We start from the raw sequence: 23125 nt of genomic DNA on the forward strand, positions 1-23125 counted from the left end.
CCGCCCGATTGGGAGCTTTGGTATGAACCCCATGGTCCTTACGGAGTCCCCAGCATCCTCTAGGACGTAAGAGAAAATAAGATTTTAAACCTACCGGTAAATCTATTTCTCCTAGTCCGTAGAGGATGCTGGGCGCCCGTCCCAGTGCGGAAAATCTGCAAGACTTGTATATAGTTATTGCTCATGTTACAGTTGGAATCGGTCTTGGACCGTTGCTGTTGTTTGTTCATACTGTTAACTGGTTATGTGTATTCCAGGGTATATGGTATGATTGGTGTGGGCTGGTATGAATCTTGCCCTTAGATTTACAAAATCCTTTCCTCGTATTGTCCATCTCCTCTGGGCACAGTTCTCTAGCTGAGGTCTGGAGGAGGGGCATAGAGGGAGGAGCCAGTGCACACCCATACTAAAAGTTCTTTATAGGTGCCCATGTCTCCTGCAGAGCCCGTCTATACCCCATGGTCCTTACGGAGTCCCCAGCATCCTCTACGGACTAGGAGAAATAGATTTACCGGTAGGTTTAAAATCTTATTTTTCAAACACAGCTGATTGGTTGGTACTTTATCACCGTGCAATTTATCACTCTCCAAGGCTTGATAAATCTGGGCCTAAGTTTCAGCAAAGTAGAATTTTGTTATGCAGTAACTTGTACAATTTATGTCAAATACAGGCAGAACAGCTGGTACTTAATGACATTTCACTGTATCTATTTTTAAAGCAACTGTTACTATTGTGGGAAACTTCAGGCACAGTGTCCTCATTTACATGTTACCATATTCTCCAACTACAGTGTCCCTTGCTGCAATCTTTTTTTTTTTCTTTTTTTTTCTTTTGAAGTTCATATTTTATTTTACTTCATCTGGAATGTTATCAGTTGGTCTCCAGCTAGGATCCTCATCAGAAGTATTTTGCATCTAAATGTCTGTAACTTATGACCTCCAGGACGGAAGAATGTGATAATTGTGTGCTGGCTATCTGGGAGACGGAGAAGACTGTTGTGCTCTGAATCTTGGCTTCTAGTTTGGAAGTATAGCCGTCTCGTATAGTTTCAGCTCTAGCTATCGAGGATTGTAGACCAGTACGACCAGCACAGGAACAGATAGGTATGATTAGTACATTCTTGAACACTGAAAAATGTTAAAATTGTCAGGGTGCACCATTTAGTGTGTTTTTTATTTTTTCCCCTATGGAAAGATTTAATTGTTTTTTTTTATTAAAGGGTCAATATATAAAATTCTCCTCATTATGAATTAATACTAAGGAGTATATGTTATACAGCATTTGCATTTTAATGAAATCCAGCACTAGAGTATGTAGACATGTTAACAAACTGTACAGCACTGCTGGTGGTGTGCAGGGTTTCTCAAACTCCCCATGAAGGATGTGTACAGTTTGTATGTTCTCCATATGCTTGCACATGTTCGCTCCTGATTCTCCGGTTTCCTGCCACAGTCCAAAAACATACTGGTACATGTGGTAGGAAATGCAGATTGTAAGCTCCACTGGCACCAGGCACCAGAACTGAATGACTGCAGAATATGAATGCACTATGCAAATAACAAGAATAAAAAGAATACAGAAATGCACAGTCTTTCTGTTGTCTGGTAAACCAGTGTTACGTTGGCATTGGGTATTTAGAGAGGTAAGCACATATCTGAATAAGTGTCAATTGCAAATTATAGAGTGTGCTATATAAATAATTATTATTGCGTTATGTTTGTGACGCTGCTGAGAGCTAGAAACAGGTGCAAGGGTAATTGCGGATAGCCATAGCTCAAACTCCGACGGCATAGAGGTTGAAATGTTGTTTTTTAGCCTAAACATTACTTGTTTTGTTCTTATCAAAGTAGAACTAAACTGAAATTTCAACAAATGGAATACTTTTTTTTTTTTTTCTTTGCTTATCAAGGTTTCTGGGCATATTTTTAAGTACATGAGACGTAGGCGTATATTCATTTGAAGTCGAAAGCTGCCGTCTGTTGAAAAGACGGCAGTTTTCGACTTTTTTAGGTCGGAAGATGTTTCGACCTATTCAATACAACCCCAACTATTTCGCCAAGTCGATGAATTCGACTTGCCAAAAAGCACGTGGCTCGGCGGAATAGCTGCCGATCCATATGCTTTTGTCGAAAATGGGGCCAAAACCAACAGGTTTTAGCCCCTTTTTCGACCATCTCAGTTCGACTTAAAAAAAAAAAGTCAAAGTGAGATGGGGACGGGGAGAGCAGCGCTGGTGGATGTCCCATCCGCCGCTCACAGCAGCGTCCACCTGGCTCCAGCAAGCGAGGAGCCGGGTGGACGCTGCCGTGAGCTGCGGCTGTGATGCGGGGACTTCAGAGGACTTCAGAGAGGAGGGACGGGTAGAGGCAGAGAGACTGGGGGGGGGGGGCGCGGGCAGACGGAGGAGAGCAGCGCTACAGCAGCGGCCCCCTCTCCCCCGTCTGCCCGCGGCTCTCCCCCGTCTCCCCTCCCGCATCTCAATTTGACTTGAAAAGTCAAATTGAGATGTCCTTGAATAGCCCAGGTCGGATCCATTCCGACAAATGAATGTCGAAATGGATCCGACTTCAATTGAATATACCCCGTAGGGGTAAATTTACTAAGGTGGGATTTTTTTTATTTTATTTTTTTTAGAACAGGTGACTTGCTCATAGTAATCAATCAGATTTTACTTAACATTTATCTAGCTGCTTCTCGTAGATAATAGAATCTGATTGGTTGCTATGGGCAACATCACCAGTTCTGAAAAACTCGCACTTCAGTAAATTTACACCATCACCATACTATCTAAAACCCTATTAAAGGGTACGGAATCCACCCTCATTTTGTCTGAAGTGCTTGGAATAGTACTTGATTGCCAAATAGGTAGGTGGGATGTGGGAGATCTTGCTTTCCAGTGGACAAACCTATTTAATAATCATAGTGGCATTGCATATAAGCAGATATTCAGGTTATCTGTGGCCCTGGGGCTGCTTGTGGCGGTTATGAAAGGCCCGGCACTTTATCAGAGAGAAGACCCTGTATGACTACACCCCACTCGGGTTATTAAATCTGCCCCACTTTTAACTCCTGGTAAAATTTAAATAATTTAGTGTTTTTGTGTTTACACCTTTCAGTACTTTTTTGTTTAGGACTTTGTGTATTTTATGATTTAGAGCGTATAGACTGCTAGATATCAAAACAGCCTTTAAACATATCCCTTTAATGTTCATTAGACTTGTGGTATTTAATTTGACTATTCTTGTATGAAATCCTTGTTCCAGTCAAGCCAAGTATTGCCAGATGAATACAATATGAATTGTGCTGTTTGTTATAAGAATGTGAAAGTTATCAGTTCTCATTATTACTGTTCATGGACCATTATCTTGCTTTCATTTTTTAATACAATCTGTCTAAGGCAGGGGTGGGGAACCTCAGGCCCGAGGGCCGTATAAGTCCTGCAAAGCCACTTGATCCGGCCCTCCCAGGCTCGCCTAACCAAGGTAGACGGCGGGCGCCCACTGAGATTTTGTTACTAGCGGGCGCCCGGCTTCTTCCTCTCAGCAGCAGCCGGAGGCAGGAGCTCACTCCTGAGCTCAGCCTTCCGGCTGTGGTAGTGTGCGTGTGTGCCTGTGCGGTGCTATGGGAGAGATGTCATGACGTCTCTCCCATAGTTCTGAGGAGCGGGCGGCCAGGCAGAGGGCAATGGTCCGGAAGAAGGAGCGTGGCTGGTGAGTATTGTGTTTTTTTCTTTCTTTTAATGTGTGTGTGTGTGTAAGCGGCGCTTCTAGGGGTCATATCTAATGGGGGCATATCTACTGGGGCAGGCTAATTTTTAAGTTGATGATTTGTGTATGGCCCCCGAAGGATTTTATAAATATCTAAATGGCCCTTGGTAGAAAAAAGGTTCTTCACCCCTGTTCTAAGGGGACAAAACAATTATACACATACTAGGTGCTTCATCGCGCCCTACGGGCGCTCTTCACACCGTCGCAAGGGGCTACGCCCCCTTAACCCTTGCATGCCTTTCTGGGGTTCAATATTTGTATTATATGGATTATTAACTGCATTCCTTTGTTAGTGGTTAAAAATTGCACAATGAAAGGGTGTGCGATGGTGAAGGAGGCGCAGCCCCTTGCGACGCCGTGAACAGCACCTGCAGGGCACGATGTACATAATGTAGCGGGTGCGGGGGGGACTGCGGATGGTGTCTGTAGATGCTGCGGGTGGAGGGGCGGCGGAAGTGGGGGTAGGGCCCGGATGGGGAAGGTGCTGCAGGTGGTGGAGGGGCAGGTGCGGGGGTGCCATTGGTGGGGGAGGGGTGGGGGAGGAAGGGGACCGCGGATGGAGGAGGGTGTCTGCAGATGCTGCGGGTGGGGGGAGACATATAAGGGGGGTGGATGGTGGAGGAGGCCTGGATGTGCTGTGGGTGGTGAAGGGGTGGAGGAGTGGGAGCCGCGGGTGGTTTAGGGGGTCTGGAGGCACAGCGTGTGGGGGAGGGGTGGAGTGCCGCATGTGGTGGAGGGGAAGGTGCAGAGGTGTGGTGCATTGGGGAGAGGTCTGGAGGCGCTGCGGGTACTGTACCTGCCAAAAAGGTAGTTGGAGGGTATGTAGTAGCAGGGCCAGGACAGGGGTGACAGGGTCAGAAAAGTGGTGATGGGGCCAGGACAGGGGTGACGGGGCCAGGACAGAAATGACAGGGACAGGATAGGGGTGACAGGGCCAGGGTAGGGGCGGCAGGGCCAGGACAGGGGTGACAGGGCCAGTATAGGGTTGACATGGCAAGCACAGGGGTGACAGGGCCAGGATAGGGGTAACAGGGCCAGCATAAGGGTGACAGGGCCAGGATAAGGGTGGCAGGGCAAGGCCAGGGGTGACAGGGACATGACGGAACACAGGGCACGGGAGAGATTGGTATTAGGGACAAAACAGTGGTGACAGACAGATGTGTCTTACCGGAGTCACTGCTGCTGGCTGCTGCTGTTCCACTCCAACCTGTTGGGATCTGCTGCTGGTGGAGGCTTGGCATGGCTGACTCTCTTAGGCTGGAGTCCTGCTTCCTCTGCCCGTCCGCATCCCTCCTCCCCTCCTCAGTCACACACCGCAGACCTCGCGCAGCTGCCGGGCACTGTGGTAAGAGGAGACTGGGAGTGACTGGTTAGCCCCCAGGAGATGCTGCGGCTGGAGGGAGGAGAGGGTCATAGCATGCACGTGGCGCGGACCTCGCGGCTGCTGGGCACTGTGGTAAGGGGAGACTGGGAGTGACTGGTTAGCTGCGGCTGGAGGGAGGAGGGGGTCGGAGCCTGCAAGCAGCTAGGACTCCTGCAGCGCTACCCGCCGGCTAAAGTGTGTGAAGGAGCTGGGCGCACCTTACTGCGGGTGGCAGCGCTGCAGCTAACGGTGGGGTTGCTGGGGCTGGAGATAAGAGGCAGTACAGAACCTGTACAGCGGCTGGTGCCTGACAAAACTGCAGCTAAGAAGCGTGGAGTGTGCCAGAAAGTGACGCTCCTCTGCGCCAGAGAGACCCTGCTGAGTATGCTGATGTGGGGGGTCAAGCACACAGTGAGCCGGTGCCCGTCTGTCTGTACGGCATACCCCCTCACACACCCCCATACCTCCCAAATGTCCCGATTTTCGTGGGACAGTCCCATTTTTGGGGGTCTGTCCCGCTGTCCCACCCGCAGGTCGCAGTGTCCCGTGGTGGTGGTGGTGGGGGGGGGGCAGTTGGAAAGCTCCTGTACTCGCTGTTCTGCTTAGCAGAGCAGCTGTGAATAGTGGAGACAGAGGGAGAGGGGGCATCAGGGGGTACGGATTAATGGGGGGTTCCAGCAGCAGAGCCAGATTAAGGGGGGGGGCAGGGGGTACGTACCGTTGGCCCCACAGTTTTAGGGGGCCCCTCGGCTCGAGTAGCTCTGTCCCAGCTCTGAAGCTCCCCCGTACTGCCAGCAACAACGGCAGCATTGTGCTACAGTCAGCACACGCTGCTGCGTATTGGCAGGTCTGTGGTCTTGCAGGGAGGCAGCAGTCTCCCTGCTTTCTTCTGCCTGTGCGGGTGTGTACGGGGGAGCGACCACCTCCTCTGGATTTAGCCCTAGCTGAGGGGCCAAAATTCCATAAAAAATAATTAAATCCTGGAATTTGCATAAGGGGGCGTGGCCTCGCGGGCGCGATTAGGCCACGCCCCCACCCCCACAGCAAGCACAGCAATGAGATAGCGCTCCCCTGTCTCAAGTGCCCTGGGCCCCCGGACTCATAATCAGCCCCTGGGGGCATGCCAGCAGCTCACAGAGCGCTGGGCATGCCCCCTCACTGACGAAAACGGGGGCCCTCCCATGAAGCCACGCCCCCTTTTCGCCGAGTGTGTGTCCCTCCTTCTGCCTGAAGAAAGCTCCTGAAGAAAGCTGGGAGGTATGCACCCCTGCCTGTGCCATGCCCATACTATCTGCTTCTGCTCCTAGTCTCCTATAGATGTGGCCAGATCTGTGACTCATTTGACTAACACCGCCCAGTGTTGTGACTCCGCCCAGCGTTAGCAAATGAGTCACAAAGTCACAGAATAGGGCTATTATATAGGAGATTTACCTACCCCTGCAATTTAACCTCATATCTTTCCTTAATTGTGTAGTCCTTTTGTAAGATGTGCACTACTTGGGAGCACCTTTAGGAAGCACTGTACCTCCCCATGAAGCAAATACCCCTTTCAGAATCACAGAGCCGGGTCGCACCCGGGAATTTGTTCACTGGTGCTTCTTGGATGCGACCTTGCTTGAAACCCCTTTCAGACTTGCGGGCCGACCCAGCATGTTGTCGGTTTGGTGATGTCACCGCTGACGCTACAGAAGACGGCGCTTTGAGATGATCTTCAGGCGCCGCCTCCTATGCAGTGTACGGGTGCCGGGTCGCCTTGACACGGCTTACCGTTCACATTGCACACATCCCGGGTCGATTGCGGCTTCAAACCAGGTCACGACCTTGGATGAAATGCTGGGACGCTCGACCCGGGATATTCCTTCTGGACCCTTTCAGACTGAGCAGAATCCCGGGTTGATGAACGTTCACGTGTAATAAACTGGGAAGTTATGCTAGTCTGGACCGGCAGTGGCAGCTCCTGATTGGCTGCCGGTCTGTGAGCTCTGTTTGGCTCACGAGCCGGCAGCTGGTTTGAGATCCTACCTGCTGCTGTCACCAGACATAGCTGCGCTCTCCTCTCTGCCCTGACAGCTGAAACACACTGCTGCCGGACTGAGCGGTGGCGTGTCTCGCTGACTCACAAGCGGGTGGGCCAGAACAAATGGCTTTGCGGGCTTTATACGGCCCGTGGGGCGGAGGTTCTCCACCCCTGCTCTAAAATTATTTATTCTATTTATTTGAATAGTTATGGATGATTTGAATCCTGTGCTTTAATACCTTTCTTTGCGTAAAGTGGAAGGCATATCCCTGATTTTATATTTTTGTCCGTTTAGTCTACTTTCTGGCATGCTATGAGCTAATCATGTAGGTTTTTATCATCATCATCATCCTCATCTTTGTAGTTAGGATTATCCATGTCCATGGATGCCCTGTTCGAAACTAGGCCTATTGTATATGTTGATTTTTCTCAGTTACTGTGGCAAGGACACTGGGGCAGATGTATTAAGCCTGGAGAAGTGATAATGCAGTGATAAGTGGAAGGTGATAACGCACCAGCCAATCAGCTCCTGTCATTTTTCAAACCCGTAATGATTGGCTGGTGCGTTATCACCTTCCACTTATCACTGCATTATCACTTCTCCAGGCTTAATACATCTGCCCCAGTGTTCCTAGTTGCAGACTCTTTCCAGTTATTTGCATAGTGTGTTACTAGCATAAAGAGGTTCAACTAGTTACATCTGAAACAAACATTAATCCTGTTGTTTTAATGGCACTCTAGTGCTTTTATAGCAATTTGTTGGTTTTTATTTTTCCATGGTATTTTACATATATCTGGACAAATCTCAGGACTGACTGATCTATAAGTAATGGTGCTAAGCCACATCCTAGTTCAAATAGATTTATATCTTGTCATGTTTTGTGTAACATGAAACTACCTGATATGCAAATAAGGACAGTAGATGTCCATGTCAATTGTATTTTGTATTAATCAGACTTCAGCTACAGTGATTTTGCGCGCACTCTTTTCTTTTTAGGTTGCTGCATATTTTCCAGATAGAAGCAATCATTTTGGTTTCTGCTACATAATGGGTGCACTCCTTTCGAGGTGGAAGGTTAGTACATCTGTACAATTAATAGCTAACATCTTCTATTCCTGCAGACAGGCTGGTTGTAGACTGTATATGCAAATATTTCATGTGCTCTGGGACTGTTTCATTGAAAAATTCTGTAATACGACAAAGCTGATTAGCTGCAGACCTTTCATATGCCATAAAAGGCTTATAATGGCCCAAGAAAAAGCATCTTAACTTAAAACTGTAGATTTAAACTATATGTGGTGTGGATGCGCTAGTATTGTATGCGATTTATCTATTATTTAGTCTGACTTTCTAACTGCCTCCATGCTGTCCATTTGTTTCAGAAATGATTAATGTTTTAGGTCCTCCTAGACAATAAGAAGCACAAATACTGAATTAAATATAAACTAATGCATTATGCTAGAAGCACAGGGTAGAATTTAGAGTTGGAGCAAATTAAATGCGGAACGATATGCACCTTGGCAAAACAATGCTGCATTGCAGATGGTGGCAGATTTAAAATGTGCAGAGATTTAGGGGGTCTTGCGTTTAAGGAAGGGTGTCTTCAAGACCTTGTAGAGGTTAAATATAAGCTTCAACACTTATAAGGCAAAACCAGCCTTGAATTTAGCAGTGGGTGCACTGAAGCTATGTACGCTGTTTTTTTAAAACTCAAAACTTTTTCGCTAATCCCCCTTTCTGTTGGGAAGGGGTGTACCCAACCTTATTCTATATTAGTGTAAAAACAAAGCTGAACAGTATTGGTGGGATTCAAATGATATATCACGCCCAATTTCCTTTCTAAAATGGTCTCCGTTATCAGGCATATTGCACCCATAGTAATCAGGTTCAGCTGTGTAAAGGGTTGGGTGCCTCCCTACTCCGGGGGTAGCGAGCTGAAATAATGATACCACGCCCCTGAGGGCAGAAACAGAACGGGTGTGGAAAGGGGTGAAAAGAATTGAATCCCGCCCTATGTGTTCACTACATGCAAAATCCATCAGTATTTTCTCTGCATGAAAAAAATGAATGCATTTGCACCCCTTGCATTGCAGCATGGTTTGTTCCAGGTTTAAAATTGTTTAACACTGAACCATGCTCATATGCATGTATACCATGACAGTAATCCTTCCATGTGCTCATGTGTGAACACTTGCAGCTCATAATTATACATAGATAGGGGCTCATACTTTTCAAACCTTCATGCTATATAATCTTGACACGTTATGTTCCGTGACTTGTCATTTCAAACTTTTATCAAGGAGACACTTGACTACATTTGACATTGTATTGTACATGTGTATGCAATATGGGTTTTTAAAAAAGTCAATTTCGGGAAAGCTTCACTGTTAGTGAAGTCACTAGTCTATTCTCCCCAACTAAACCAGTACCACAACCCACTGGCCGTTGCATAAGAGTTCAGAAACACAATGCAAGGTCTTTACCTGTAAGGAATTATCTGTTTGGGTGATAACTAACATACCCTTTTCTCATGGCAATGTTAAATTAAATCTAGTGGTAAAATGTTTGTCATCCATACTGTTCTATGCTTTGTGATTATTGGTGTTTTCTTTCAGGATGAATGTTTAAGGCTGACCATTGGAAACTAGTATTGATGTGTTTGTATATGATATGACACCTGATTGGACATCTGTAACTCCTGTACACAAAGATGGGCATTGCTGGTCGTTGATGTTTGAATATACAGGACAACTACAGTCCTCCAGTTTAGAAATTGCCTATCTATTAAAATAGCATCACTTGCTCTGTCACGTCAGGCACATATCTCTCGTCTTAAAAATGAATGCTGAGCAAGAATTATAACCAAATACTGCAGTAGCCTACTCCACTTTGTGCATTGATACCATTGTACTATTAATTATTTTTATTTTTTTTAATTTAATTTATCTTGCGTCCTAGAGGATACTGGGGTCCATTAAGTACCATGGGGTATAGACGGGTCCACTGGGAGCCATGGGCACTTTAAGAATTTGATAGTGTGGCTCCTCCCTCTATGCCCCTCCTACCAAACTCAGTTTAGAAAATGTGCCCGGAGGAACCGGTCACGCTTGAAGGAAGTTCCTTAAGAGTTTTCTGCATTTATTATCTGTTTGTTATTTTCAGGCAGGGCTCGTTGGCTCTAGCCTGCCTGCTTCGTGGGAGTTAGGGGGGAGAACGGCCCAATCTCTTGAAGGGTTAATGGTCCCCTTCCCCGCTGAAAAGACACTGAGCTCCTGAGGAAACGATTCGCAAGCCCCACCACAGCGAGCGTACTTTCCCGCAGCACGCCGCCACCCCTAACAGAGCCAGAAGAATGAAGAGTGGTGAGTACTAAGCCGGCGTCCTGACTAGTGGGTCGCCGGCCATTATGGCAGTATGAGGGTACGGAGACGCACGGCTTCTAACCGGGGCGGAATGCGTTTCAAGACAGTACACAGCTGCATGTCAGTACACTGTACCCACACTTGCAAAAACAGCCTTAAAACTGTTTTCTCTCCATTTTAAGCAACAGATTACCTCAGCCAGTATAAAAAAAGCAGGAAAACCGTGTGCCATTGGAGGGGCGGGGCTTCACTATGAGATGATCCAGCAGCTCACCAGCGCCATTTTCCCTCTGCAGTGGACGTAGATGCTGACTGACAGGGACGCGCAGCTCCCCCAGTGTGACTCCAGATTACCTCAGCGGTACCAGGGGGTCATAGCAGGGTGGGAGCGATTATTAGTGTAAGAAGTCCCATATCAGGGTACTTAGTCTGCAACCCTAAGCTTGGCATTAGCCATAAGGGCGTGGTGGGGGCTTGCTCCAAGTATGTCTGTCTCCCTGAAGGGCTCTTTGTGAGTTAATTGTGCTTAACCTTTTCCTGTGTGTGTGCTGTCATATTTACATTGTCAGGCAAAGAGTGTGCTTCTTGTACAGCGGAGTGTTCCTCTTCACCAGGGGGCTCACTACTGTGTACTCAGGGCAGTGCACCTTCCCAGAATAGTGGGGCTGAACCGGAATGGGTTAATCCCATTAAGGGAATGATCTCAAATATTTCTACAAAACTATCCTGCAATGAGAAGAGATGCAATACTTAAGACAGACTGTGGATGAGTTTATGAATAGAGACTCCGTCCACAAACCAGCGTCTCAATCCCCTCCCATTTGTCCGCAAAAACGATCTCTGGCCCATATCCTGCAGTCTGACGCTGACAGGTCAGACATGGAGGAGGGTGAGGTGGATTTGGAGGGGGGATGCTACTGTGTCACAGGGAATAGAGACTCTTATAGAGGCTATCAGATGTGTCAGAGGAATGTGAAGAATCTTATTTTAATGTAAAAAAGAAGTCCTCAGTTACTTTTCCTGCGTCAAAGGAATTAAATACCCTGTTTGAAGAACCGTGCGTTAATCCTGATAAGAAATTTCAAATCCCTAAAAGGTTGCTCTCATCTTCTCCTTTTCTTCTGGAGGATAGGAAAAAATGGGAAAATTCGCCGGTAGTGGACGCATCAGTCTTTAAGCTGTCAAGAAAAATTGTATAGCCTGTCCCTGTTGCAGCCTCCCTAAAACACGTGGCTGATCGTAAAATTGAGACTTCACTCAAATCATTATACACAGCTGCTGGGGTGGCCCACTATTGCTTGTGCGTGGATCACAAAAGCCATTGCTAAACGGTCAGGTAACCTAATTGAGGGGTTAGATTCCTTGTCTAGGGGGGATACTCCTGCAGCATATACAGGACACTGGAAGCCATAAAAGAGATTGGCTTGCTTAATGCACGTACCACCGCTATGGCAGTGTCAGCACGCCAGGGCTTGTGGCTATGCCAGTGGACTGCTGATGCAGACTCCAGGAAAGGCGTGGAAGGCCTACCATTCACAGGAGAGGCCTTGTTTGGAGACAAACTAGACAAATGTATCTCCAAAGCTACTGCGGGTAAGTCTACGTATCTTCCTTCCGCAGCTCCCCCAGCCAGGAAAGCTTATTCGGCTTCAAATTTACAGTCCTTTCGGACAGCAAAGTTTAAGGGAAAATCCAGAGGTGCTTCTACGGCCTCCAGAGGCGCAAGAGGTAAACTATGCAAACCAGCAACTGCCGGTGTTCAGGAACAGAGCTCAGGCTTTGCTTCCTCAAAGCCTTCCGCGTGACGGTGGACCGCGATGCCTGGTGGTCTGTCAGGTGGGAGCCCGACTACAATTCTTCAGTCACATCTGGTCAAGTTCGTGCCGGGATCCCTGGGTAATAGATCTGATTTCCCAGGGTTACAGACTGGAGTTCCAGGAGCTCCCACCTCACAGATTCTTCAAATCAGGCTTGCCAGCTTCACAAGAGGTAAGTATAACTTTACAGCGGGCCATCCAAAAACTGGTACAGACTCAAGTCATTGTTCCAGTGCCACCTCATCTACACAACAAGGGGTACTATTCCAACTTGTTTGTAGTACCGAAATCGGAAAGGTTCGGTAAGAACGGTTCTGAACTTCAAGTCGTTGAACCCATACTTAAGAGTGTTCAAATTCAAGATGGTCTCTGAGAACGGTGATCTCAGGTCTAGAGGAGGGGGAATTCCTAGTGTCTCTGGATATCAAGGATGTGTACCTTCACATTCCGATCTGGTCGCCTCATCAGGCTTTTGGTCTCTCCACGGCACCGCGAGTGTTAACCAAGGTGATGGCAGAGATGTTTCTACTCCGCAAACAGGGAGTGAACATAATTCCATACCTCGACGATCTTCTGATAAAGGCACTGTCCAGGGAGCGGTTGATGAACAGTATTCACCTCTTAACCACACTACTCCTGGATCATGGGTGGATTCTGAACTTGCCAAAATCTCACCTGGAACCGATGCAGAGACTTTCCTTTCTGGGAATGATACTGGACATGGATCTCGGAGTGTGTTACTTCCTATGGAAATCCAGTCGATGGTTCGGGCTGTCCTGAAGCCAACCCGGATATCGGTGCATCTGTGCATTCGCCTTCTGGGGAAAATGGTGGCCTCTTATGAGGCGCTTCAGTACGAAAGGTTTCATGCGAGACCCTTCCAGCTAGATCTATTGTACAAATGGTCTGGATCACATCTTCACATGCACCAGAGGATCCGTCTGTCGCCAAGAGGCAGGGTCTCCCTTCCGTGGTGGCTACACTTCTCACCTCGTCGGGGTTCGGAGGTTCGGGATTCAGAATTGGATTCTGCTAACCACGGACGCAAGCCTCAGAAGTTAAGGAGCAGTCACCCGGGGGTGCAGTTTCAAGGAAAATGGTTAAGTCAGGAAGTCGTCCTTCCAATAAACATCCTGGACAACGCCCTTCTGCAGGCCTCATCCCTACTTCGGAATCAGGCCATTCAAGTCCAGTCAGACAATGTAATGGCGGTAACGTACATAAGCGACAGGGCGGAACGAAAAGCAGAGCAGCAATGTCAGAGGTGTAAAAAATTCTCCTCTGGGCGGAAAAATATGCTGTGGCGTTGTCGGCGTTCTTCATTCTGAGTGTAGACAACTGGAAAGCAGACTTCCTCAGCAGACACGACCATTCACCAGGGGGAGTGGAGCCTTCACTCATAAGTGTTCAGGTGCTTGACACGTCGGTGCGGATATCCACAAATCAACATGATGGCCTCTCGTCTCAACTGGAAGCTCAGGCGGTATTGTTCCATGTCGAGAGACCCACAAGCAGTGTCAGTAGACGCTCTGACAACTCCGTGGGTCTACCAGATGGTGTACGCCAGCGGTGGCCAACGTGTGGCTCTTTCTTCTCACTGATGCGGTTCCCGCTGCTTCTGACAGTCTGCACTCTCCACACTTTGACCCGTGGCCGGCTCCCACCTTGCAGGGCTGCTGGGAGCCAGCCTGTCTAGGACTCTTGCCATTGCTGTAAAGAAGCGGCACTTGTGTGGATTAACTGTACATCGGCTCACTGTCATACAGGTGAGGGTGGCTACCAGTGACTGGAGAGGGGAGAGATAGAGGTGGAGCAGGCAGAGAGGCACAGAGTGAAGGGGGAGCAGGCAGAGAGGCACAGAGTGAAGGAGGAGGCTGTCTTATTTCAGTGTATTTTTTGTGGATCTTTATTGTTTGTGTTTCCTGCTTCCCAGTGTGACTAAAAATGGGGGGGTGATACATGGTCATACTCCTACAACCATCATACCGAAGGCGGGCACACAAGTGGCGTGTGGCCTTGTGTCAGGCCACACCCCATTTTTTGAACGCACACCTTTGACCCCGCGCATAATACCGGCTCTCTGAGTTTACTACAGATATTTTTGGGCTCTTTCCCTCTGACAGATTGGCCACCCCTGGTGTACGTCTTCCTCTGATCCCAAGAATTTTACAAAAAATAAAAAGGGAAAAGGTTCAAGCAATACTCATTGCTCCGGACTGGCTAAGAGGGGCCTGGTACGCGGACCTTTTGGAGATGCTCCTCGAAGATCCGTGGCCTCTGCCTCATCGCGAGGATCTTCTGCAACAGGGCCCTTTCGTCTATCAAGACTTACTACAGCTACGTTTAACAGCATGGAGGTTGAACAGCTGATCCTAGCCAGGAGAGGGATTCCTGACAAGGTCATCCCGACTATGATCCAAGCCAGGAAAGGGGTAACGTCTAAACTTTACCACTGTGTATGGAAGAAGTATGTTTCTTGTTGTGAGAACAGACATTATTCTACGGTGGAATTTCATCTGGGACGTCTCCTGCTTTTTCTGCAGTCAGGAGTGGCTGTGCACCTACGCCTAGGTTCCGTTAAAGTCCAGAATTCGGCTTTGTCTATTTTCTTTCAGAAACAATTGGCTTCTCTCCCTGAGGTCCAGACATTCTTGAAAGGTGTTCCACACATCCAACCTCCCTTTGTGCCTCCCACGGCATTTTGGAATCTCAGTTTGGTGCTGCAGTTCCTACAATCGTACTGGTTTGAACTGTTACAGGAGGTTGACGTAAAGTACCTTATGTGGAAGACCAGGATATAAAAAGGAGATCTAATCCCCAGTGGTATGCCAATCCCACTCTCCCGGCGCTGATACTCAAAATAATCCTAAAGATAAAAATATATATATGTAAAAGGAAATTAGAATTAATAGCAGCGTATGTTTTGAGACTTGGTTAGGGTCTCTAGCATAAGCAAAATGAAAAAAAATCTATGAAACATCGCGCTAAAAAATAAAGATAAAAATAAAAGTAAAAAATAAAAAAATAAAATATATATATATATATATATATATATATATATATATATATATATATATATATATATATATATATATATATATATATATATATAATTAATTCAAAAATTATACCGGCACTCCAAAAGATGAGTTCCCAGACTCCCTTCTGTTCGCGGACACACGTTATACCGCGCCCAGGGCGGTGATAGCCTTACCACCGGGAAAGGAGGGACGATTCTATATGTATATGGGAGCCACAGGCGGTAAATATAATCTTCAGTTCACTTTGAACTATCAATAACCGGGACGCCGGCATTTAAAGCCAGTAGCTACATTTATGTGGATCATACAAAGGAAACTGCAACAATTGCTGCACATTGTCTCTAAAAAGGACACTCAAGTATCTATTTTTATGTTATTGTAGCACACAAATAGAGTGGTTAGAACAGTTATTGCTTACCTTGGAATGTTATGCATATATTAACCACTTGATGCATATATATATATATATATATATATATATATATATATATATATATAATGTATATGTATATGTGTTTTATATATATATATATATATATATATATATATATATGTATATATATATATATATATATATATATATATGTATATATATATATATATATATATATATATGTGTGTGTGTTTTATATTTTATTCCACTTTGTGGACTATTCTGTTTGAAATAAATGGTATTTTACTATACATAGAGAGTCTCCCGACCTCATTTCTGACAACTTCACAGCCATTTCTTATCTCTTAATAATTATAGATATATAGATATATTTTACTTTTATGTGGAAGACCGTCACACTATTGGCCTTGACCTCAGCAAGACATGTGAGACAACGCCCCTAGTCCCGACACAAGATTCCGTACTTAATTTTCCCATGAAGACAGAGCTGAACTCCGAACTCGTCAGCAATTTCTTCCTAAGGTGGTGTCTGCTTTTCACATCAACCAATTGTGGTTCTGTCTGTGATGGACACCTCTGCTACTTCAAAGTCTTTGGATGTTGCTAGGGCTTTGAAGGTGTATGTAAAGAGAACAGCTTGTCACAGAAAATCAGACTCGCTGTTCGTTCTTTATGATCCCAATAAATGTGGGTGTCCTGCTTCAAAGCAGTCTATTGCATACTCTATCAAGCTTACGATCCAGCATGCTTATTCCACGGCAGGATTGCCGGTTCCAAATTCTGTACAGGCCCACTCTACTAGGTCGTGGGTTCGTCTTGGGCGGCTGCCCGGGGTGTCTCTGCTTTACAGCTCTGCCAAGCAGCTACTTGGTCAGGTTCGAACACGTTTGCAAAGTTCTACAAGTTCGATACTTTGGCCTCTGAGGACCTTCAGTTTGGTCAATCATTTCTGCAGGAACCTCACCACTCCCGCCCGGTTTTGGAGCTTTGGTACTTCCCCGTGGTACTAAATGAATTCCCAGCATCCTCTAGGACGTAAGAGAAAATAGGATTTCTCTTACGTCCTAGTGGATGCTGGGGACTCCGTAAGGACCATGGGGAATAGACGGGTTCCGCATTAGACTGGGCACTCTAAGAAAGAATTAGGACTACTGGTGTGCACTGGCTCCTCCCTCTATGCCCCTCCTCCAGACCTCAGTTAGAATCTGTTCCCGGATTGAGCTGGGTGCATTTTAGTGAGCTCTCCTGAGCTTGCTAATAGGAAAGTATTTTGTTAGGTTTTTTATTTTCAGAGAGCTTCTGCTGGCAACAGACTCTCTGCTACGTGGGACTGAGGGGAGAGAAGCAAACCTACTCACTGCGGCTAGGTTGCGCTTCTTAGGCTGCTGGACACCATTAGCTCCAGAGGGATCGAACACAGGAACTTAACCTTGGTCGTCCGTTCCCGGAGCCGCGCCGCCGTCCCCCTCGCAGAGCCAGAAGACAGCGGGTGAAGCAAGAAGACGTCAAAATCGGCGGCAGAAGACTCCTGTCTTCATATGAGGTAGCGCACAGCACTGCAGCTGTGCGCCATTGCTCCCACACTAACCCACACACTCCGGTCACTGTAGGGTGCAGGGCGCAGGGGGGGGCGCCCTGGGCAGCAATTGAGTACCTCCTGGCAAAATAGGGCATATATACAGCTGGGCACTGTAATATGCATGAGCCCCCCGCCATTATTTTTACACAAAATTGCGGGACAGAAGCCCGCCGCTGAGGGGGCGGGGCTTCTTCCTCAGCACTCACCAGCGCCATTTTCTCTCCACAGCTCAGCTGAGAGGAAGCTCCCCAGGCTCTCCCCTGCAGAAGCAGATAGAAGGGGGTGCACATAAATTTGGCGTAAAAACAATATTTCTCTGACGTCCTAGTGGATGCTGGGACTCCGTCAGGACCATGGGGATTAGCGGCTCCGCAGGAGACAGGGCACAAAAATAAAAGCTTTAGGACTAGGTGGTGTGCACTGGCTCCTCCCCCTATGACCCTCCTCCAAGCCTCAGTTAGGTTTTTGTGCCCGTCCGAGCAGGGTGCAATCTAGGTGGCTCTCCTAAAGAGCTGCTTAGAAAAAGTTATTAGGTTTTTTATTTTCAGTGAGTCCTGCTGGCAACAGGCTCACTGCAACGAGGGACTTAGGGGAGAAGAAGTGAACTCACCTGCGTGCAGGATGGATTGGCTTCTTAGGCTACTGGACACCATTAGCTCCAGAGGGATCGAACACAGGCCCAGCCATGGAGTCCGGTCCCGGAGCCGCGCCGCCGACCCCCTTGCAGATGCCGAAAAGTGAAGAGGTCCAGAAACCGGCGGCAGAAGACTTTTCAGTCTTCATGAGGTAGCGCACAGCACTGCAGCTGTGCGCCATTGTTGTCAGCACACTTCACACCAGCGGTCACTGAGGGTGCAGGGCGCTGGGGGGGGGGCGCCCTGGGCAGCAATGATAATACCTTGTTCTGGCTAAAAATACATCACATATAGCCCCTGGGGCTATATGGATGTATTTAACCCCTGCCAGGTCTCACAAACACCGGGAGAAGAGCCCGCCGAAATAGGGGGCGGGGCCTATCTCCTCAGCACACAGCGCCATTTTCCTGCACAGCTCCGCTGCGAGGAAGGCTCCCAGGACTCTCCCCTGCACTGCACTACAGAAACAGGGTAAAAAAAAACAGAGAGGGGGAGCACTTTTTTGGCGATATTGATATATTAAGCTGCTATAAAGGAAACACTTCTGTAGGGTTGTTCCTATATATTTATAGCGCTTGGGTGTGTGCTGGCAAACTCTCCCTCTGTCTCCCCAAAGGGCTAGTGGGGTCCTGTCTTCGATAAGAGCTTTCCCTGTGTGTCTGCTGTGTGTCGGTACGTGTGTGTCGACATGTATGAGGACGATGTTGGTGTGGAGGCGGAGCAATTGCCGGTAATGGTGATGTCACCCCCTAGGGAGTCGACACCGGAATGGATGGCTTTGTTTATGGAATTACGTGATAATGTCAGCACGTTACAAAAATCAGTTGACGACATGAGACGGCCGGCAAACCAGTTAGTACCTGTCCAGGCGTCTCAGACACCGTCAGGGGCTGTAAAACGCCCTTTACCTCAGTCGGTCGACACAGACCCAGACACCGAATCTAGTGTCGACGGTGAAGAAACAAACGTATTTTCCAGTAGGGCCACACGTTATATGATCACGGCAATGAAGGAGGCTTTGCATATCTCTGATACTGCAAGTACCACAAAAAGGGGTATTATGTGGGGTCTGAAAAAACTACCTGTAGTTTTTCCTGAATCAGAGGAATTGAATGAAGTGTGTGATGAAGCGTGGGTTAACCCCGATAGAAAACTGCTAATTTCAAAGAAGTTATTGGCATTATATCCTTTCCCGCCAGAGGTTAGGGCGCACTGGGAAACACCCCCTAGGGTGGATAAGGCACTCACACGCTTATCAAAACAAGTGGCGTTACCGTCTCCTGAAACGGCCGCCCTCAAGGATCCAGCTGATAGGAGGCTGGAAACTACCCTGAAAAGTATATACACTCATACTGGTGTTATACTGCGACCAGCCATCGCCTCAGCATGGATGTGCAGTGCTGGGGTGGTTTGGTCGGATTCCCTGACTGAAAATATTGATACCCTGGATAGGGACAGTATTTTATTGACTATAGAGCAATTAAAGGATGCTTTTCTTTATATGCGAGATGCTCAGAGGGATATTTGCACTCTGGCATCGAGAGTAAGTGCGATGTCCATATCTGCCAGAAGAAGTTTATGGACGCGACAGTGGTCAGGTGATGCGGATTCCAAACGGCATATGGAAGTATTGCCGTATAAAGGGGAGGAATTATTTGGGGTCGGTTTATCGGATTTGGTGGCCACGGCAACAGCCGGGAAATCCACCTTTTTACCTCAGGTCCCCTCCCAACAGAAAAAGACACCGTCTTTTCAGCCGCAGTCCTTTTGTTCCTATAAGAACAAGCGGGCAAAAGGACAGTCATATCTGCCCCGAGGCAAAGGAAAGGGTAAGAGAGTGCACCAAGCAGCTCCCTCCCAGGAGCAGAAGCCCTCCCCGGCTTCTGCAAAGCCCTCAGCATGACGTTGGGGCTTTACAAGCGGACTCAGGGGCGGTGGGGGGTCGACTCAAGAATTTCAGCGCACAGTGGGCTCACTCACAGGTGGACCCCTGGATCCTGCAGGTAGTATCTCAGGGTTACAGGTTGGAATTCGAGAAGTCTCCCCCTCGCCGGTTCCTAAAGTCTGCTCTGCCAACGTCTCCCTCAGACAGGGCGACGGTATTGGAAGCCATTCACAAGCTGTATTCTCAGCAGGTGATAGTCAAGGTACCCCTCCTACAACAGGGAAAGGGGTATTATTCTACACTATTTGTGGTACCGAAGCCGGACGGCTCGGTAAGACCTATTCTAAATCTGTAATCTTTGAACCTGTACATACAAAAATTCAAGTTCAAGATGGAGTCACTCAGAGCAGTGATAGCGAATCTGGAAGAAGGGGACTTTATGGTGTCCCTGGACATCAAGGATGCTTACCTGCATGTCCCAATTTGCCCTTCACATCAAGGGTACCTCAGGTTCGTGGTGCAAAACTGTCATTATCAGTTTCAGACGCTGCCGTTTGGATTGTCCACGGCACCTCGGGTCTTTACCAAGGTAATGGCCGAAATGATGTTTCTTCTGCGAAGAAAAGGCGTATTAATTATCCCTTACTTGGACGATCTCCTGATAAGGGCAAGGTCCAGAGAACAGCTGGAGGACGTAGTAGCACTAACCCAAGTAGTGCTGCAACAGCACGGGTGGATTCTGAATTTTCCAAAATCTCAATTGACCCCGACGACACGTCTGCTGTTCCTGGGAATGATTCTGGACACTGTTTAGAAAAAGGTGTTTCTTCCGGAGGAGAAAGCCAGGGAGTTATCCGAACTTGTCAGGAACCTCCTAAAACCAGGAAAAGTGTCTGTGCATCAATGCACAAGAGTCCTGGGAAAAATGGTGGCTTCTTACGAAGCGATTCCATTCGGCAGATTCCACGCACGAACTTTTCAGTGGGATCTGCTGGACAAATGGTCCGGATCGCATCTGCAGATGCATCAGCGGATAACTTTGTCTCCACGGACAAGGGTGTCTCTTCTGTGGTGGTTGCAGAGTGCTCATCTGTTAGAGGGCCGCAGATTCGGCATACAGGACTTGGTCCTGGTGACCACGGATGCCAGTCTGAGAGGCTGGGGAGCGGTCACACAGGGAAGAAACTTCCAGGGAGTGTGGTCAAGCCTGGAGATGTCTCTTCACATAAATATACTGGAGCTAAGAGCGATTTACAATGCTCTAAGCCTGGCAAAACCCCTGCTTCAGGGTCAGCCGGTGTTGATCCAGTCGGACAACATCACGGCAGTCGCCCACGTAAACAGACAGGGCGGCACAAGAAGCAGGAGGGCAATGGCAGAAGCTGCAAGGATTCTTCGCTGGGCGGAAGATCATGTGATAGCACTGTCAGCAGTGTTCATTCCGGGAGTGGACAACTGGGAAGCGGACTTCCTCAGCAGACACAATCTACACCCGGGAGAGTGGGGACTTCATCCAGAAGTCTTCCACATGATTGTGAACCGTTGGGAAAAACCAATGGTGGATATGATGGCGTCCCGCCTCAACAAAAAACTGGACAGGTATTGCGCCAGGTCAAGAGACCCTCAGGCAATAGCTGTGGACGCTCTGGTAACACCGTGGGTGTTCCAGTCAGTGTATGTGTTTCCTCCTCTGCCTCTCATACCAAAAGTACTGAGAATTATACGGCAAAGGGGAGTAAGAACGATACTCGTGGCTCCGGATTGGCCAAGAAGAACTTGGTACCCGGAACTTCAGGAGATGCTCACGGAAGATCCGTGACCTCTACCTCTAAGACGGGACCTGCTTCAGCAGGGACCGTGTCTATTCCAAGACTTACCGCGGCTGCGTTTGACGGCATGGCGGTTGAACGCCGAATTCTAAGGGAAAAAGGCATTCCGGAAGAGGTCATCCCTACCCTGGTAAAAGCCAGGAAGGAGGTGACTGCACAACATTATCACCGCATTTGGAGAAAATATGTTGCGTGGTGAGAGGCCAGGAAGGCCCCGACGGAGGAATTTCAACTGGGTCGATTCCTACATTTCCTGCAAACAGGATTGTCTATGGGCCTCAAATTAGGGTCCATTAAGGTTCAAATTTCGGCCCTGTCGATTTTCTTCCAGAAAGAATTGGCTTCAGTTCCTGAAGTCCAGACTTTTGTAAAAGGAGTACTACATATACAGCCCCCGGTTGTGCCCCCAGTGGCTCCGTGGGATCTTAATGTAGTAGTTTTGGATTTTCTCAAATCCCATTGGTTTGAGCCACTCAAATCGGTGGATTTGAAATATCTTACATGGAAAGTAACCATGCTACTGGCCCTGGCTTCAGCCAGGAGAGTGTCAGAATTGGCGGCTTTATCGTATAAAAGCCCATATCTGATTTTCCATTCGGACAGGGCAGAACTGCGGACGCGTCCTCAGTTTCTGCCTAAGGTGGTTTCAGCGTTTCACTTGAACCAGCCTATTGTGGTGCCTGCGGCTACTAGCGATTTGGAGGATTCCAAGTTGCTGGACGTTGTCAGGGCATTGAAAATATATTTCTCTATCGTCCTAGTGGATGCTGGGGTTCCTGAAAGGACCATGGGGAATAGCGGCTCCGCAGGAGACAGGGCACAAAAAGTAAAGCTTTAGGATCAGGTGGTGTGCACTGGCTCCTCCCCCTATGACCCTCCTCCAAGCCTCAGTTAGATTTTTGTGCCCGGCCGAGAAGGGTGCAATCTAGGTGGCTCTCCTAAAGAGCTGCTTAGAAAAGTTTAGCTTAGGTTTTTTATTTTACAGTGAGTCCTGCTGGCAACAGGATCACTGCAACGAGGGACTTAGGGGAGAAGAAGTGAACTCACCTGCGTGCAGGATGGATTGGCTTCTTTGGCTACTGGACATTAGCTCCAGAGGGACGATCACAGGTACAGCCTGGATGGTCACCGGAGCCTCGCCGCCGGCCCCCTTGCAGATGCTGAAACAAGAAGAAGGTCCAGAATCGGCGGCATGAAGACTCCTCAGTCTTCTTAAGGTAGCGCACAGCACTGCAGCTGTGCGCCATTTCCTCTCAGCACACTTCACACGGCAGTCACTGAGGGTGCAGGGCGCTGGGAGGGGGGTGCCCTGGGAGGCAATGAAAACCTATTTTTGGCTAAAAATACCTCACATATAGCCTCCGGGGGCTATATGGAGATATTTAACCCCTGCCGGAATCCGTTAAGAGCGGGAGACGAGGCCGCCGAAAAAGGG

At 48.0% G+C, this 23125-nt stretch overlaps 1 protein-coding gene across 1 annotated transcript in view; it reads left to right on the top strand.

Moving 5' to 3' along the window:
- The first annotated feature begins 785 nt into the window (after positions 1–785).
- Positions 786–23125, top strand: part of LNPK (lunapark, ER junction formation factor) — a 171012-nt gene continuing 148672 nt past the window's right edge. The window contains exons 1-2 of the mRNA XM_063933402.1: positions 786–1103; positions 8145–8222. Of these exons, the coding sequence (XP_063789472.1) occupies positions 8196–8222 (27 nt within the window). The 5' untranslated portion in view covers positions 786–1103; positions 8145–8195. The remainder of the gene's footprint in view (positions 1104–8144; positions 8223–23125) is intronic.

Source organism: Pseudophryne corroboree, chromosome 7, assembly GCF_028390025.1.
Source record: "Pseudophryne corroboree isolate aPseCor3 chromosome 7, aPseCor3.hap2, whole genome shotgun sequence".
NCBI classification, from domain to species: domain Eukaryota; kingdom Metazoa; phylum Chordata; class Amphibia; order Anura; family Myobatrachidae; genus Pseudophryne; species Pseudophryne corroboree.